This window comes from Condylostylus longicornis, unplaced genomic scaffold, assembly GCF_029603195.1.
Source record: "Condylostylus longicornis isolate FDR11 unplaced genomic scaffold, ASM2960319v2 ptg000153l, whole genome shotgun sequence".
Taxonomy (NCBI): domain Eukaryota; kingdom Metazoa; phylum Arthropoda; class Insecta; order Diptera; family Dolichopodidae; genus Condylostylus; species Condylostylus longicornis.
The window spans coordinates 954,385-972,846 of record NW_026578121.1 but is presented as its reverse complement, the minus strand read 5'-3'; the positions used below and the strand labels follow the sequence as shown (position 1 = coordinate 972,846).

The 18,462-nt window shown below is 25.3% G+C and overlaps 1 protein-coding gene across 6 annotated transcripts in view; it reads left to right on the top strand.

Moving 5' to 3' along the window:
• The window catches only part of LOC129615930 (CUGBP Elav-like family member 2), a 187,317-nt gene that overhangs the window by 87,933 nt on the left and 80,922 nt on the right, over window positions 1–18,462 (top strand). For all 6 annotated transcript variants that reach the window (XM_055531354.1, XM_055531359.1, XM_055531358.1 and 3 more), the window contains one exon: window positions 6,450–6,532. In XM_055531354.1, the coding sequence (XP_055387329.1) occupies window positions 6,450–6,532 (83 nt within the window). The remainder of the gene's footprint in view (window positions 1–6,449; window positions 6,533–18,462) is intronic.

The window sequence follows — 18,462 nt, the reverse complement described above, 5'->3', positions numbered from 1 at the left end:
GCAGTGTATTGTTATACTTGTTAAGGGGAAAAGTGCTACATTACAAATCATTGGTTTGATTCAACTTTATTTGTTTTAAATTATTTTTTTATACTTACAACAAAATTTAATCACAATTCTTTAAACCCATTCGACATTAATTCTTAACAATTCATTAATTTTAATTTAGGAAAAAGCAAAAATGTCTAATCTCTTTTCATTCTTAGGATTAAATGCTAATCTATCGCCATTTTTTTATTATATAACTAATGTAATATCACATATATAGTGTATATACAAAGGAACACTAGATTGTCTATTCTCACTTATGAAATCTCATTCTCTATTCATTTTATTTACACAAATTTCTTTAAACACAAAACCTTTTCAAAAGACATTAAAATAATAAATTTGAATTTAGAAAGTGTGGTTAAGAAAAAAAGGTTTAGTTTATTGTAATATGGGTGAAATACTCAAAAGGATAATAAAAGATTATGTATAATTTTGATCCTGAAAGAATTAAAAATTAAAATTGAATTCTTTTTTTGTGATTATTTCGGTGTACGCAATGTGTAGGTGTAACCTTAATAAAGTTTGACTTTCACTCGAATTTTTAAATTTTATTTTAATTCTCTTTAATATAATAATGTGTTTTAAAGAATATTGTGATTTATAGTTATAAATTTTAATAGCTATAAATTTACTTAAATAAAATATTCCAAAATTTAAGTTTGAAATAATTGGAATACTAATTTTTTGCCATAACCAAAGTATGTCGTACGAGAACAGCGCGAAATTAATTGTGGTATGTCGCTCGAGAACAGCACGAAATTAATTGTCGTATGTCGCACGAGAACAGCACGAAATAAATTGTGAGAGTAAAGAAAAATGGCGTATTGGGAATACTAGAGAATTTTTATAGAATTTCGACAAATCAAGTATATGAGATTGAGAGAGAAAATTATTGGGTTTGGACTATGAATTGAAAGGAACGGCAATTTTATATTTTATCAGATCGAAGAACATCAGTACACTTTCTGGAAGAATGCATAGATTTAGGTTATAAAAAGACCTATGGTGATTATTGGGTGGCATGACACTGCATATACTTCAGCGATTCCTTAGAAAAGTTTATTGGGTACTGAGTTCTACATAGAACAATCAGTCTAGTGTGCTCTCAGACAAAATATTCTGGTCTAACCAAAGTTTGTCAAATTATAAATTTAAATACGGAGAATTTAAATACTGTAATAATTTGACATTATGAGAAATAGACTTGTTACCTTAAAGCCATCGACTTTATATAAAACTCAAAACACAACATGCTTTCTTATTAATTCTAAATTATTCAATAATTTTAATTGTAATTCAATTTTCTTCTTGATATATTACAGACAACGTTTTCAATTTTGAAAATATTAAAAAAAAATTTTTTATTTTTTTGTCTTACTTTCAAGGACGACCTACGTTTGGTACCTTTTTAATGCGATATTTTCAATTTAACTCAAACCCGATGTCTTCAAATTATCATAAGTACCTACGTATATATATGTAGTCAGTTGGTATCTCACATTAAATTATAAAATTTCAAATTTATGTTAAAAACATTTCACAAAAAAAAAAACCTTCATTTACCTGGCGAATCTTCAAAACATTTCATAAAAAACTCCACATAGACAAATCAAAAATGAAATTCGCAACAAGGATTACTTTGAAAATATTTTTTTGTGATTATTTTTTTTTCGTCTGAATATTCAATTCATTTTTATGGAGTCATCTTATGACAACATCGGTGTTATTTTGATGTTTGCTTTCAAATTTTTATAATAATAATAAAAAACCAAAAAAAAAAAAAATTTAAAAATCTTGCTGTGCTTTTTTCACAATCTGTTCCCTATCTAATAAGATTTTCATTAAATGTTTTTGTTTTTGATACCTAAATGAGAGAAAGAAAAAAAAATATAAGTAAAATTAGATGGTTTGAAAAAGTTATTGGATTCCGAAGAATTTGGGTTTTTCAAGTACGAGTAGAATTTTTCTTTAAATTTTTTTTATTTTCTTTTTCAAAAGTTTTAACTTTTCAATACTAAACCAATCATAAAATAAAAAATAAATTTAGTAAAATATGGGAAATAAAGTGTTCCGACGTTCGAATTTATTTTACAGCTAGTTTCCTTGTGGCAAATCAAAAAGTAATGGAAATGGCGATTTCCCATCAAAAACGGGGGTTAATACTGTCCTTATAGGGCTAGGACCGTATATAACAGCTAAATTTTCTTTTATAAAGGGGGACTGGTGCCCTGTGGCCATTCTGGGTTTGACGCATAGGATCATTTGTGATTTGCGATCCAGTTACATGAACATTATTTTTAGACCCCTGACAAATTTTAGTTTTATGTCCATTTAGAGCCGTTAGACCTCCAAAGGCGTCATAAAGCCCCACCCGAAGCACTTTGGCCTTGACACATACTCACATAGAAAATGCTCTCATTCTCTTTAAAGTAGAGACGACACTGCTCACTCATCATCTTGCCTATCCTTTTGAGATGAACACAATATCCAGTGAACACTCCAACCACATACCTCAAGATTGAACGACTCAACGAGATTAATTTTTTTCCACTGACTGGCGATCAACAAATTTCTTTTAACCATTTCATTTCGAACCACGGACGCCTATATAAATAGATAGTTAGTAAAATTATCTATGAAAGTTCGAATTCGACGGATTTGTTCGTGATAAACAAATATATTTCGGGATTGTTATAGATATCTTGAAATAGGGTATTATTTTTAACCGACTGAATTTTATCACTAACTTACATTTAAAATTCTGACATTTAGAAATGGAAATACGTAAAGCTTAACAAAGAGAGTATAGCTAAGTCTTAAAACTGAAAAAAAATCTCATTCTCATATGATATGAGTTTCGGACTGTGATATTTTTTAGTTAAAATTTTAAGCTGATCTTGAGTATTTTACAACCGGACACCTTGTTATTTAAACTTATTTAGATATATTATAAGTATGTATGTGTATATATATTTTTTAGTGTACATATCGTAAAAGTTTTTTAAACGAAAAAATATTTATTTTCTCCCTTAACTAGAGAGGTTGGAGGAGTATTTGGTTTTATTATTTTTATTACCGTCTGTAAGTTTTGCTTTTGTAATCAGTGTGGTACACCAAACAATGTTTATATTGTCCAAAGTTCACATGAATTATTATTTTTTTTTAGTTTTATTTTTATATACCCTATTATCATATTTTGATCATATTCTTCATACATACACGTACACTTTTATTTGTTTATGGGTACATAAACTATGTATATATATTATGAATGTACGATAATATACCAATTCAGCATCTGCTCCTAAATAAGAAATTAGATTTTTATTTTTAAAAAATCGCAACTTTTTTCAAAACAATGTTTTACTTTTTTTTTGTTATACTTAAAATTATGAATATTGCTTACTATAATAATAATTAGATTATTATAATGAGAAAAGTGTGGCCATCATTCAATGAATTTTTTACTTATTTTCAATAAGTGGTAACTTTGGACAATTGAATGAACAAAAAACAAAGTTATTCTGAAAGAAAAAATCGGAAAAATATTTTACAAATTTTAAAAAAGCACAAAAAACTAAGGCCTAATCTCAAGTTAAAAGGGATTCTTTTTATCAGGGCTAGTTTTCTGCATTTAAAGGCCTATATCGCAGGATTTAATATTCAAATATTTTAAATAGTTCAAAAAATTTCTAAATATTAGCAAAACTCACTAACTTATTTCTTTCTGTGATAGTGCGTATAGTGTATAGTGCGTTTAGTGTCTCGGATAGTGTATTCCAATAGTTGTACCCTAATTTTTAAAAAAAAAAAAAAAATTAGCAAGTATGTCAGTATTAAATTTTTAGGTAACGCCCGTGGTATATTTAATTATTAATGCTATTGATTCACCAAATATCATTTTAGATTTTTATGCAGTCACTTGATTATAATTTTACATATACACTAAAATCAAATTCATATAGCTACATATTATTGTATAATAATAATAATGAGTTTTGTATAACTCTTTCGAAATTAATTTATAATATGCTGTAACATAATGTTATACATATTTGAATACAGAATTATGATTAAAATTTTAGAAAATAATATCTTTTTTAATTTACGTCAACATTATGAAATGTTAATAATTTAACTGCCACATTATGTCTGCACAAAAATTTTAGATTTTAATTGTCAAAGAAAAATCATAATACGAGAGAAAGATGGTGATTTTTATTTTATTATTTATTCACAAATTTATAAAAACAATCTCCAAAATTTTAATTAGATTAAAATTTCCACCGGTTAAAACTGGTGGACGAGCTGAAATCTTTAAGCTTAATTTCGAACACATTTCTCTGTACGTTTTAGAACTGTAATATTTTAGTAAGTAAATAGTTCTCACATTTATACACTTGATTAAATTTATATCGTGCATGTATACTAGAGTAAAAAAATGATGGCCAATGAATTGACAGCACAAAGTGACAAATTATTTTGACAGATGTGTCAAAATTTTTTAAAATTCATTTTGGCACAATTCCGTTCCGAGTTAAATTTTCTGTTTAAGTTCTAAGTTTTCAACTATCAAAGAAAGAATTTAGCTAACGCTCTCTCAGTTTTAGTTTACTTTCAATGAGAGAATTTAGCTAATGCTCTCTCAGTTTTAGTTTACATAGCTAAGACAAAGTGAAATAGCGCGTTGTGTAACGTAAATCGCCTAACACTGAGGCTTAGACACTGAATTTTGTACAAGTTTAATTAAACTTATCTACTGTCTCTAATCTTTGTTTATAGCAAAACAAAAAATACATAGAAAAAAATATGGGCTTAAGTGGAGGCTATCACGAAATCAATTCTTATTTCTTTTTTTTCTGCTGTATTAATAATGAGATTATAATTTATATTTGAAATTTTTTTATATCATCTTCAGCAAGAACCATTATAATGGTTCTTTTGTTATGATTCTATATTTTTTTTTGTTTATTATTTGATTTTTGTTATTGTACTCGTATTATTCAACTAGAACTCTCTCTCCTCTTCTCTCTAGGTAAATAAATATTTAGATGAAAAAAAAAAGTATGTTTTTTGTAAGAGTTTTCTTTTTTCTATTTCGGAATTAACCCAGACAATTTGTAGTGTAATTTTTTTTGGTTTGTGTTTTTTTTTTAACAAAAAAATATATTCTGAATGCTTGTATACATTTGGACACACTTGTATATTATTTGGTATATTAAATTGTATAGGATTTTGATTTTATTTTAAAAATATCCTTCGAAATTTATATTTTGTTTGTCTATATAATAAGAAAGAGAAAAAAAAACAGAAACAAAAACTCGAAAAAAGAAAATTCGTATTTTTGTTTTCTTATGGTTTCGGATTTGTTTTTCTCTCATTCTTTACAATATTGGGAATAAAATGAATGAACGTATTAAGAAGTTTTTTAGTGTATTCTACATAAGATACCGAATCAAAAAGAATCAAAATCAAAAATTAGAAAGAGAAAAACATCTGCAACAATTTTTAAATGTTTTCCAAGAATGAAAAAAGAAAAAAAATGATTTATGATTTTTTAAAGATTTGTTTTTTTTTTTTGTACTTGTTATTTTTCAACTCATTCTCTAACATATTTTGTGATTTATTTTGACAATCGTTTTGGGTATTAAAACTCAACTTATGTATTATAAAAATGAATAAAATAATAATCATCATCTGTGTGCAACAACAAAAACGAAAACGAAATTAAATTTTAGCCCTCTTAATGATGATGGTGGGGATAGTGATTACAATTATGGTATAAGTAGGTAGGTAGTAAAAGTGGGTTAAAAATTGTGTGATGGTAGCGTTTTTTTATTTTTGCTTACTTTAAATGAAAAGAGTTCCGGCCTGTTTCTCTCTTTTTTTGGTTACCGAGATTGAAATTATAATTGTTGAGAAAATAATGTCGAAATGGGGGAGCAGAAAATGTATAAGAGAACGAGAGTATATGGAATCAAATTGAGAGGAGAGGGAAAGAGAATGAGTAGATTGCAGTGCAACAATATTTTTCTAAAAATAAATTTTTTTTTTTTTAAAATTGAAAAAATTATCCGCTTAAAATTTTATTTTTTTTTTTTTTGAAATGGAAATTACCCAAAAAAAAAAATTAAATAAAAAAAAACCATAATAATAACAATAATAAAATAAAATAGAAGAGAAACTTTATATAATTTTTTTTTTTGTATTTTTATTATTAAAACGCTTGGAAAATAAGTTTATAAGGATCTCTTCTCTCTCATATTATTTTTTGTTATATTTTTCTCATTTTTTGTTAATAAGTTTTTCATGTTTATAGAAAATTATAAAATATATACATATATATATATTTTTTATTCACTTTTTATTATTATATTTTTCAATTTTTTATTTTGCAGGCTGCTGTTTTGTAACGTTTTTTACCAGGAAAGCTGCCTTAAAAGCACAAGATGCTCTTCATAATGTTAAAACTTTAGTAGGGGTAAGCAAAATAAGTATATTTTTTATTTCACATATATTTGTATGTTTAAGTACCTACTTGTATACATTACATACGTATATTTATATAAAACATATTATATTTTTATTTAATAATTTATAATATGAATTTTTATATTTTATGAAATGTACACTTCAAAAATTATGACATCATATAAGCATCATACGTCAAAAAATATCATAATTTATGCAAAAGATTTTATATTGTAATAATTATACTTTTATATTATAATACTGTTATACATATTGGTATAATAATATCATACATTATATATTATATAATATAATAGTATATTATATATTATAGGTATATGTATACATGTTTGTTATACAATGAGAAAAATAATGTGAAGAAAATTAGTAAGCGGGTAGTAATTTTGGAAGAGTAAATTGTATAAAGAAGTGTAAGAGTGGTACTCAAATAAATTTTAATATTATTTCATTACTGACTGCATTTCATACAATAAGGGAAGTTATGTAATGGTGCCAAATTTAACAGGTGGAGTTTTCGGCGGAAATGCTTTTCTTCATGCTAGTGAAGAAATGTCAGTTCACCAAATTGTCGGTCTGTCGGTCTGTGTGTTAACGCGTATATTTCAAGTTCGATTGATGAAATTTCATATGTAAGTTTATTTTGACTATGGCACGGATTGATCAACATTTTGAATATATCAGGCCTCGGAAACTGAACCTTTTTGTGGAGAAATTTCCGATTCTCTTGAAATTTGATTTTAAATTCAGGGTGTTAAAATAATGATCTTATATTTGAGTTCTGGTTGTTATACCGAAAGTAGTAGCTAGCAAACTTTTGCACGAATTCGAATGGTACATAGCGAAATTCTAGAGCCAAATATACATTTTTTCGAGTTATGTTTACTAAAACCCTACTAGTGTCCTTAATATTGTAACGAAGTGTCTAAAGCGCATTTTCATAATTTTCTGTAACACTAAACTAGACAATATACATTGCGTTCGGTCATGTGCTGACTATATCAGATTTTTGTTTTCTTTTTCATTTCTGAGAATCACAAAAGCTTAAGGGATAGAAACATTTTCTGTTACGATTAATATTAAAAATTAAATTTTTTGGAAAACATTTACGTTTATTTAAAAATTATTTTTTTTTTTCGAAGAAATTTAAAAAAATTATTTTTTAACATTTCGCATTACTTTTTTTTTCGGATAAAGCTTTTGCCTTTGACATTATTTTTTTATTTTATTTATTTGGAATATAAGTATAATGTGCGGTAGTTTTGGGTTCGGGTAGCGAAAAAATATTTGAGAATAAAAATTATTTAAAATATATTTTTAAAAATTATTTGTATTTTACCGTTAATGTTAATTTTTATTTTGTTTTTGCCAAAAGTTCTTATTTTTTTCATTTCCCTTGTGCCCCTATATCTAAGAATTTAGTTTTGGTTACATGAGTGATGAGCATGAGTGATGAGTGTATTAAATTTTGTTTATTTTATATTTTAAAAGTAACATTGTGGAAATTATAATTTTTGTGTAAGCAGATAATTTATTTATTCTTTTGGGATTACTTTGCTCTCAAAAAAATACTAAAATGTTGTTAAATTTTTTATTAAATTAAAAATTTAAATATTACATTTTAAGAGTTGCATAATTGTTATTCACAATATTTGAATATTGTTAATTCTATATTTGTGTATTATAACTTTGTAGAAGAAAAAATTTAAGAGTTTTTAATTCTTTGAGGCCCTTTACTTTATATACAAACCATGATTAATCAAGTATTTTATAATTTAACTAAATTTAGACTTAAAAACCGTATCATTGCAATAAGACGAAGCTTAAAATATTTCAATATTTTGACCTTATCCCATTTTCCGGTAGAATTTCAATATTCTATATAGAACTTAATAATTTGGAGGCTTCGAAATTATATAGTAGCATTGAAATCAATTTTTTTAATCGTATATCTACCTACATACATACATACATATATTAAAAATGTGTTTATACATGCATTTTACATTATATATTTTGCATTAAGTATTCTTTTCTATATATTTACCCATAATATGTAGGTATATTGCATGTGTATATTTGAATGCAAGTATAAGTATTGCTTTTATGAAAATAAATTGTATGAAGAATAATTTTTTTTTTCTTTAAGTTGATGCAAGCATATTTTAATTCCTCGTGGAAATATCCTACTTGAAATATATGAGAAAAAAATAAAGAAAATACAAAAGAGAAAATAAAGTAGTGTATAAGTAGATTTTGATATTTTTAAAAAGTTCTAAAATCTCTTCATCATATTATATAACTTATGTAATAGATAGTAAAGAAATTCAAAGGAATAATATTAAGAATATAAATAAATGCCAAGTTAACCTAATTGAAGAAGAATGATAGGTTTCATGTATATATATTTTTTGTTGTGGAAAAAGGGAGGAGGGGAGAGACAGAGGGGCCGTATTAATTTCTGAAATTTATTCAAAATATTATGTTATATAAATTAATCTTCTAAAAGTATTATATAAAATATTGTTATATATATTTAATAAAAATATAACAAACATAAAAATACTAATTAAATATAGAATCAGTTTTTAATTCGTTATAAATCTGAAATGTTATATCTGTTATATACATGATTTGAAATATTGTTATATACATTGTCATATTTAAAACATGCAATATACCAGAATGGATGAGAACAAAAGAAAAATTTTTCGATTTGGAAAATTCATTAAATTATGAAATTTAATAGAAACTTTTTTTTACGATACGGAATATTTGAAGGTCAGATGTAAAAATGGAAATAAAAAAAATATACCTGAAATTGAAGGCAGAAATATCGCTCTTAATATATGTAAGTCGGGGTGAACTATTGAATATGTTACGTACCCGAAACTATTTAACGTGATTTTGATATGACGATTGGAAGATCTTTGAATAGGGAAAAAGTAGATAGGAAGAAGATTGCGGTAATTTTTTGAAATTGGCGGGAAGTATAGTGTTGCACGAGTAGTGCTGAAATATACACTAAAATTAACAAATGTAATTGAAGGGACATCCAAAATATTATGAGCATACTAATTAAACATTCAAAATGAAATCGCAAGCATACTATAGTTCTACTGCCATAATTTAATTTACAATATTGTTTGCTTAAGAACAGAAAATGGCTCAATGTGTTCCTGAATATAAGCTTTGAAAATTAATTAACTACCTCGAAATTGGTAATTAAATTAATGTGAAATGTAACATTTTGCCCGAATTTCGTTCTTGCAATTCCATCACTTCAAAATATTTTTTTTTTCCCTTTTTCACTCCTAGGAAGAGCATATAGGGCTAGTGCATGATATCATGCCCTAGTTTCATAGCGTCATAGAGTTAACTAGGTAGGTGACTAGCCTAGGTAGGTGACATATTTGTATATGAATAAATGCTTAGTTTACAAACTGCAACCTAAATACGAAAAAATGATTAAATATTGTTCTACTGTGTACGCTACTGTTCTAAAAAATTATTAATAAAAAATTTTAAACTATACACTTTTCATGATTTCTATTTAAAACTTGTGAATTTAACCTTATACAAGTGCTTATATACATCATATTTCACTTACAATTTTAGAAACCACCCACCACCACAATTTTTAATTTATACGACATTAGAAGTACTGTCTAAGTGTCACACTTTAAATATTCTCCTTCTTATTTTTTTTTCCTAGAAACGAATTGAAAATGAATTTTAAAATAATAACAAATAAGTGCACATATTTCATTTTTAGAACATACTTATATTATATTCAGAAATTATTCATATTTAGAGAATTTGGAATATTAAAATATAAGTGGTGTATTATTTATTATTCTTTTAGAAAGACTAACATAATTACATTTCTGTCACAATTTACTAAAAATGAATACTGAGTAGAATCTCATAGTTTTGAAATTAAAATGAATATTTTACATATTTCTAAATTTAAATTTTATATAATCAAGGATAATTTTAAAAAGGAAAACTAGTGTTTTTTTTTTTATTTTGTCAAAATTAGAAATAAAATTCTAAATTTAGTACTTTTGGCTAATATTTTTACTATTGTATGTAGAAAATAGTAAATGAAAAGAGAAAATTAATACCTAATACTTAAGCATGTATAAATCTCATCCTGTAAATAGGCAACCACATGCAAATTCAATTATGTACACATTTATTTTCCACACGCCATTTTTTTTTTTATAAAATATACGATAATATAAATGCAAAAACATAACGGTTTATACACAAAATATATGTGGGGTATTAAAAATGTTAAAGGTAAATTGCAATTTAAAAATAAAAATTGACTAACACCCACGCTATTTTAAGAATAAGAATATTTAAAATTCTTTGTTTTTTTTGTTTTCACTTACAAAATTTTATGGATATTGACAGCCTCTAGGAATATAAAATTGAACAAGCTGTTTATAAAGTCTATAGTAAATGTGTAAGTCAACTTTGTTTATTTTTAAGCCGCAAAGGGTTTATTTGACAAACTTTAACACGACCGAAAAATTTCTTGAATAAATGACTCACAGCTGCTCATTTGTCGCGGTTTTTAAATATTCTCAAACTCTTGGAATATATAACAAACATTCGTGAAGGGTATATTCGTTTTGGCATGGAGTTTGTAACTACTTGAAGGAGTCGTCTCGGGTATGGACAGGTATATATATTTTTGGTCGACGTAAAATTCTGCTTTGTTTTAGATATGTCCGCCCGTCCGATCGTACAATAACTAATAATGAAAACGAATAATGCAATTGACACCAAATATGCCAATCGACAAGTTGTTTCTTTCCTGCCAAGGACAGCTGCTATTGTAATTGGACCCATTCGCATAACTGGTTCGGGTAGGTGCCACACAACTCAAAGAGGTTTTTTTTTAAATATTTCAAAAACTAATAAAGATATTAATATCAAATTTTTAAAAGCTGTATGTCAAATTGCATTTTACATATATTTTGAAAATATTAATGGAATGATTGCACTGTTTCTGGTACCTGCCATGCAACTCCAAATACAAAAAAAAGTTCACAAAACTTGCATAGAGTGGTTTGACAAGTTCGAGTGGTTGGAGTACAACAACGATAGTTAATTCTAGATATTTCAAAAACAAATTTCTGAACTTAGATTGTCAAGTTGCAGTCTATAATTATTGGACGGTTTATGTTCAAAATTAAAAAGTGCTTATCAGATGACCTTGTTCGAAATTAATGTATTAGATTGCTTAGTTATAGATAGTTATATTCAAAAATATAATTAAGCAAAATTATGGTTAAAGTCAGACTTTTGGCTGTTGTTTAGTAAAAGCCAAATTAAAGTAAGAAAAAACAGTTATGCACAAAAAATTAGACTAAATTATTTTGTGGAAAAATTTTGTAAAATAATATATGTTAGTGACAGATTCCCTAAGAAAAGCATAAAACAGAAAATAAAACAGTTGATTGTGGAAGCCTGTCTTAAATTTAACTTTTATGATTCAATTCGGACTTTTTGTACCTATATGCAACGCAAATTAAATTTCTTGACAAATGTAATGAGGGAAAGCTGTTATTTTCTCTTAAATTTTTGGAAGATTGTGTACAAGTAAATGTTAAATCTAATGTATATAAATAATTAAAAAATTTAGAAATTTTATTAAATTAAACATTTTTCCCCGTTAACTGTATACCATGACGAAATAACATTAATTAAGTATTTCTAAATAAAACAATTGAAATTAAATTTAATTGATTTTTTTTGTCAATTATTTTTCTTATATTCTGTTATATTCTGTTATATTCTTGTAAGTATTGACAAAAAAATTCTTAAAATTCGTTATACAAAATTTAATAAATCAAAATCAAAAAGTAATTTGTGATTAACGTACGTTATAAGTATATCTCATGTTATGTATAGATTTTTTAGCACTTTTCCAAAAATTTTTTTGAAAAAAGTGCTTATTAGTTTCACTCTGTCCGTCCGTCCGTCCGTCCGTCCGTCCGTGTGTCTGTTTACAAAACTTCTACACCTTTGAAGATAGAAAGCTGAAATTTCATACGTACATAGATCTTCACTAGAAACTTATTTTCGTGGAACAAAATTTTTACCTATCTCCCCCCCTCTAGAAGTTATACCCCCCCAAAACCCTAAAAATGGCCTTTTTTAAATATTTGTTGCAATGAAACCATAAGCATTTTTGAAATTTTGCAAACGCAGAAAGGCAGTGGCTTGCTTCCCCTTGCGCGGTATACTATAGTTCAACTTAAGAAAAACAAAATGGCCGTTCAAATTTACCGTTATTTAAAGTGCTTTTTTTCCAAATTTTTGATGTCGTTTTTCTTCTAGACCCCAGCCTATAGAAGCTTGAAATTTTAGGAGCTTTTAGATATTAATAAATAGTTCATTTTGTTAGAAGAAATTTTTTTTCCATCTCCACCCCCTCTCAAGTTATCATCTCTTGAAATTCGTAAAATTTGAATTTTTGACACCTTATATTTCCGAAACCGCAAGCTTTTCCAAATTTTTATAAACGCAAAAAGCTAACCGTAAATTCCGTGAAATTAAAAAATATAATTATTTTTCTTAACTCACACAATTAACCCTTAAAATCGAGCATTATGTTAACCCCTTTTTATATTAATTTTTGCTTTATTTCAAAGACTGCATATATGCGTCATCCGAAATATATGCAATCCTAGAAATAGTTTTGTATATGAATGAAAATAATTTTAATAGTGTGATAGCTATACATAGACTGTATTTAAAAGCAGAATTTTCACTTGTTGAAGGGAAAAGTGCTACAATACAAACCATTGGTTTGACCCAACTTTATTATAATTTGTATAACATTATAAATGTATTTTTTCATTTATAATGTTATTAATTATAGTAAATGCCACAATCCTATTTAAATAGGCTATGATCGAGGTACTGGTTCGGGTACCTGTTATACAAATTTCAAATTTATTTGACTATATCTCAGAAATTATAAAAGCTGTGGTATTGAAATTTCACACAAACGAATATATTAGTAGGGCCATTGTATTTGATAAAAGTTATTGAAATTGATTGGCTCTCCTACTGGTAGGTGTCATACAAGTTCACAAGTAGTTTGGCCATGTTTTGGAAAATATTAAAAGCACAGTACTGAATTTTTGCATAAATTAATATGGGTGATACGACAACTTAAAGTCATAGTGTGTCTCATAGCAAGCTATGACATATTTACTCGCACATATGATACAAAATCATATGGCATATTGACTCACACATGGTCTTAATAAAAAATCATCAAAACTTCTTATTATTTTAATTATTTACTAAAATTTCCATGAGTGTTTCCGGCCAAACTTAAATTAAAATTTTCATTTTCATTTGAAAAAAATGATTTTTTTTTTTTTTTTTCGAAACCATTTGAAAATTCTTAAAATTGTTTATATAACAACGTGTATGTATTGCTTTTTTTTTTTAGAATTTACAATTTCTAAGGGTTTAGTTCTTGAATCATACACATAATATTATAGAATCGTTAAATCTAAAACAAAAACAGGCAAATAAGAAAGAAGAAGGAGCAAAAGAAAAAATAAATGAATTTAAAATGAAAAGAAGTAAAATTTCAATTGCTTTCTCTTTCTTACAATATATTTGAAAGAAATATATACGATTTAAATAGTAAATTAGTGTATAAATATTAATTTGAATAAATTTTCTTTATAGAGTTTATTATTATTCAACTATGTACGTATATATTTGAGGTTAAAAATGACCTATAATTTTTTATTATATAAAATTGTATGTGTGCACGTGTGTAAATATTTATGACGGTAAATTTTCATCTTGATTTTTATTATTCCTGTCTTTTTTACTCTTTTTTTTTTTTTTTTTTGTTCATATTATTATTATTATTGTTATTATTATTATTTTTCCTTTTTAAACATTTTTCATGTAAAAAAGATCTTTGAATAATTTATTATATGAGAAGTCGTTTATGTTAAGAAGGATCTTGATTTACAGAAATAAAATCAGAATAATATAAAACTAAATAAACAAATAAAATATGAAAAAAAGAAAATAATAATAACAATAACAGAATAAAATGAGAAAATTTTCTAAAGCGCTTCCATTTGTCATTTCCTCTAATACAATGTTTTTCCGACCTTAAATATAATCTTCATGAGAAAATCAAAGGGATATAACTTTACATTTCCATACAACGTACGTACGTTGTATTTTATACTACTTTACATTATTAATATGTACTTACAATGTATAGATGTATAAACATAATAATATCATGATATACACAATGTATACATGCATATGTACTGAGGTACACTATATAGGTTAATACAGAGTGACTGTATTTTGCATGCATGGTTATACTATACGTTTATTTACAATATTATATTGATAGGAGAGGAGTGGAGAGGCGGGGAGGAGAGTGCTAGAATAATAATGTTTCATTCGTTTTTATATTCTTTTGTAGGAATTTAACCAATTTTATAAATAATATTTTATTTTTTTTTTTTTTTCTTCTCTTCTCTTATATTATTATTATTTTTCTCGTATTTGTTTGAATATAAAGGGTCGACCATAATTTTCTTTGTTGTTGTTATTTTTTTATGTTTTTTCTTATATTTTTTTTTTTTCCCTTTTGAAAACCATTTTTAAATTACCTAGGAGGGGAAAAAAATAATATTTTTTTTTTTTTTAAATGGGGTTGATAGTTGGAGAGGTAAAATTTTTATAGTAAATTATAGGATTACCTACAAGGAAGAATATCTTATGAAATACAAAATGAGTGAGTAATAATAAATTTATGTATGTGATCAGTTTTTCTAATTTTTATATGCTATGTACTATGAAATTCGAATTCAAATTTACTATACTAGAATAATATAAAAAGAAACTATAAATTGATCGTGTGTAATTTCGTATTATAAATTATTTTATAGTATAAGACAATTATTTTATGTTCGAATATTAATCAGTCTAGCACATGTTGTTTTGCCAATTTTTTAAGGAGTACATCTAGTAGCACGGTTTACGCCTTTGATTTTAAATAAATGATGTTAGTTCTTATTGTTTCAATGAAAATTGTGCATTTTTTTTGCATTTTACATAAACAATATTAGGTTCTTTACGTTTTATGTAAAAATGTTGATTTTTTCATATTTTTAATGATAAATCCTGAGTTTTTGACATTTTACGTAAACAATTTCAGATTTTTTACATTTTACGTAATCAATATTAGATTATTTACATTTTATGTAAAAATATTAAGTTTTTCATGTTTTTAGTGACAAATCTTGAGTTTTTTACATTTTATATGATAAAATTGAATTTTTTACGTTTTACGTTAACAATGTGGGGTTATTTACATTTTATGTAAAAGTATTAAACTTTTTATGATTTTAATGGTAATTCCTGAGTTTTTTACATTTTACGTAAACAATTTCAAATTTTTTACATTTTTGGTAAACAATATCAGATTATTTACATTTTACGTAAATAATATCAGATTTTTTACATTTTACGTAAACAATATCAGCTTATTTACATTTTATGTAAAAATATTAAGTTTTTCATGTTTTTAATGACAGATCCTGAGTTTTTTACATTTTATATGATAAAATTGAATTTTTTATGCTTTACGTAAACAATGTTACGTTTTTTACATTTTATGTAAAAATATTAATTTTTTCATATTTTAAGGATAAATACTGAGTCTTTTACATTCTATATGATAATATTGAGTTTTTTACCTTTTGCGTAAATAATGTTAGGTTTTTTACATTTTAAGTAAAAATATTGAATTTTTTTCCGAGCTTTTTACATTTTAATGACATATTCCGAGTTTTTTACATTTTATATGAAAATATTGAATTTTTTACATTTTACGTAAACAATTACAGGTTTTTTACGTTTTATCGGGTACTAATATTTTAAAATATGAAAAAATCTTGATTTTTCCATATTTTAAAATATTAGTACCCGTCCGTGTCTTTTACATTTTGTATGAAAATATTAAATATTTTATATTTTACGTAAACAAACGTAGATTATTTACGTTTTATATAAAAATATTTTTGATATGCTGAAATTCTTATAATTCCATTTGAAAATATTAGCTTTAAGATGAAAATATGGTCAAATAATTAATCATATTCATTTATGTATAAATAGCAAGATTCCGCTCACTTTATCTTCAATGGAAGATCAAGACTTCTACTTCTAAATCTTAAAAATAAATGAAAATCAAAAAGAAAAAGAATATTACTTTTTCTTTTGCAATTTTTTCAATTTCAAAATATTTCAAATTTTTTCTGAGATTCGGCAACTCTAACAGTGTTGATTGCAGTATAAAAGCAAAAATATTGAGTGAAAAGGTACAACGATTTTCTTCTTCATGGCTTGATTAAAAAATACTTTTGTATTGTTGGCATTGTTACTACCAATTTTTTGTTTTTATTTTTAATTTTTCTTTTTCTATTTTTTTTTTTTGCTCAGTTATTCATTATTATTTTCGTGATTGCGAATAGTTCACTTATCTGAAATCGAAATTTCATTTTCCTTTTGTTTTTTTTTTTTTCATTTCCAACCAAAATTCAAGGGATAGAATTTTTAAGAAATTCTCTTGTTATTTAATATTTTTTTTTTTTGTGTTTTGTTGCCATTGTTGCGTTGTTATGGTATACAATTTTATTAAAAAATCAAAATCAAAAGAAAAACAAGAAAATGGAAACTTATTAAATTAATGAATTAAAAAAGGATTCCTAAAGTTTCTGTTTATTTTCTGTTATTGTTATTTGTCCTATTCCTTTTTCTTAATAAAATAAAAAAAAAACTTCCATTGTTGTACTTTCTGTCAAATAAAACTTACATATAAGTACGATTGGTTTACGAAGTGATAAAGTATTTTATATGAGGTTTCGAATAAAAATCGGTTGGGTTTGACAATATAACAAGTTAAATAGTTTATTTAGTATTAGCTGCCATTTTAGTGAAAAACAAAAAAAAAAACATAACGGTATTTATTTTGTATTCAAAACACACAATCTTTAAGTATATTAAAAATTTTGGAAAAATATAAAGGGTTCTATTGTCAATATTTTCGGTATATCCTTTTCAAGAAAAAGGAAAAAAAAAACAATTGACTATAAATTGAAAATTATTGTAAAAATTTTAAGTGAAAATAATGAGATTTTTAAATTAAGATATACTTAAGAATTTTTTTTTTGCTCTGAATTGTTGGATTTGAAAGTATTCTTACTTAATGGAAATTATATAACTAGATTTTGCAATCACACAATGTACAAGAATCAGCATATTACAATCTATTGCATTCCATTCTCCCCATAAATCATTCACTTGAATTTGCGAAAATTGGAAAATTCGATCTAATAGCATGTCGCCTGAATATTGTCACTTTATGTCAGAAGGTTAACTGAAGTCATAAACATACCGTAAGCTTCTAGACCTTGATTTCTAAGATGCTTTTCTGTACTCTGACAAGATATTAATGAGAATTCACATTTGATTGTTATCTGTCCCTGCATTTCTCTGAAAAATTTTCTGGTCATTATAAATAAAAACCTTCTTGGCCTATAAAAGATATTGGGCAGTTCTTTAGTGTTCTAATTGCGACTAACCAATTTCTTTTCTCAGTTATCCACGAACAGTATGTCGTTGAAATTGTACTTAGTTAATTTTCGTTTAGCTTATACTTAAATTTTATTTAGAATACAGTAGTTATGTAGATTTTTCAAATGTCTGAATAATATTAGAATTCAAAAATATCTTGCAAAACTTATTTAAGTGTAGGGGAAACTTTTAGTGGCTAAAATCCAATCCAAAAATGCAAAACAGAATATTTTAAAATTCTATCACAAAATTTTGATAATTTTAAAA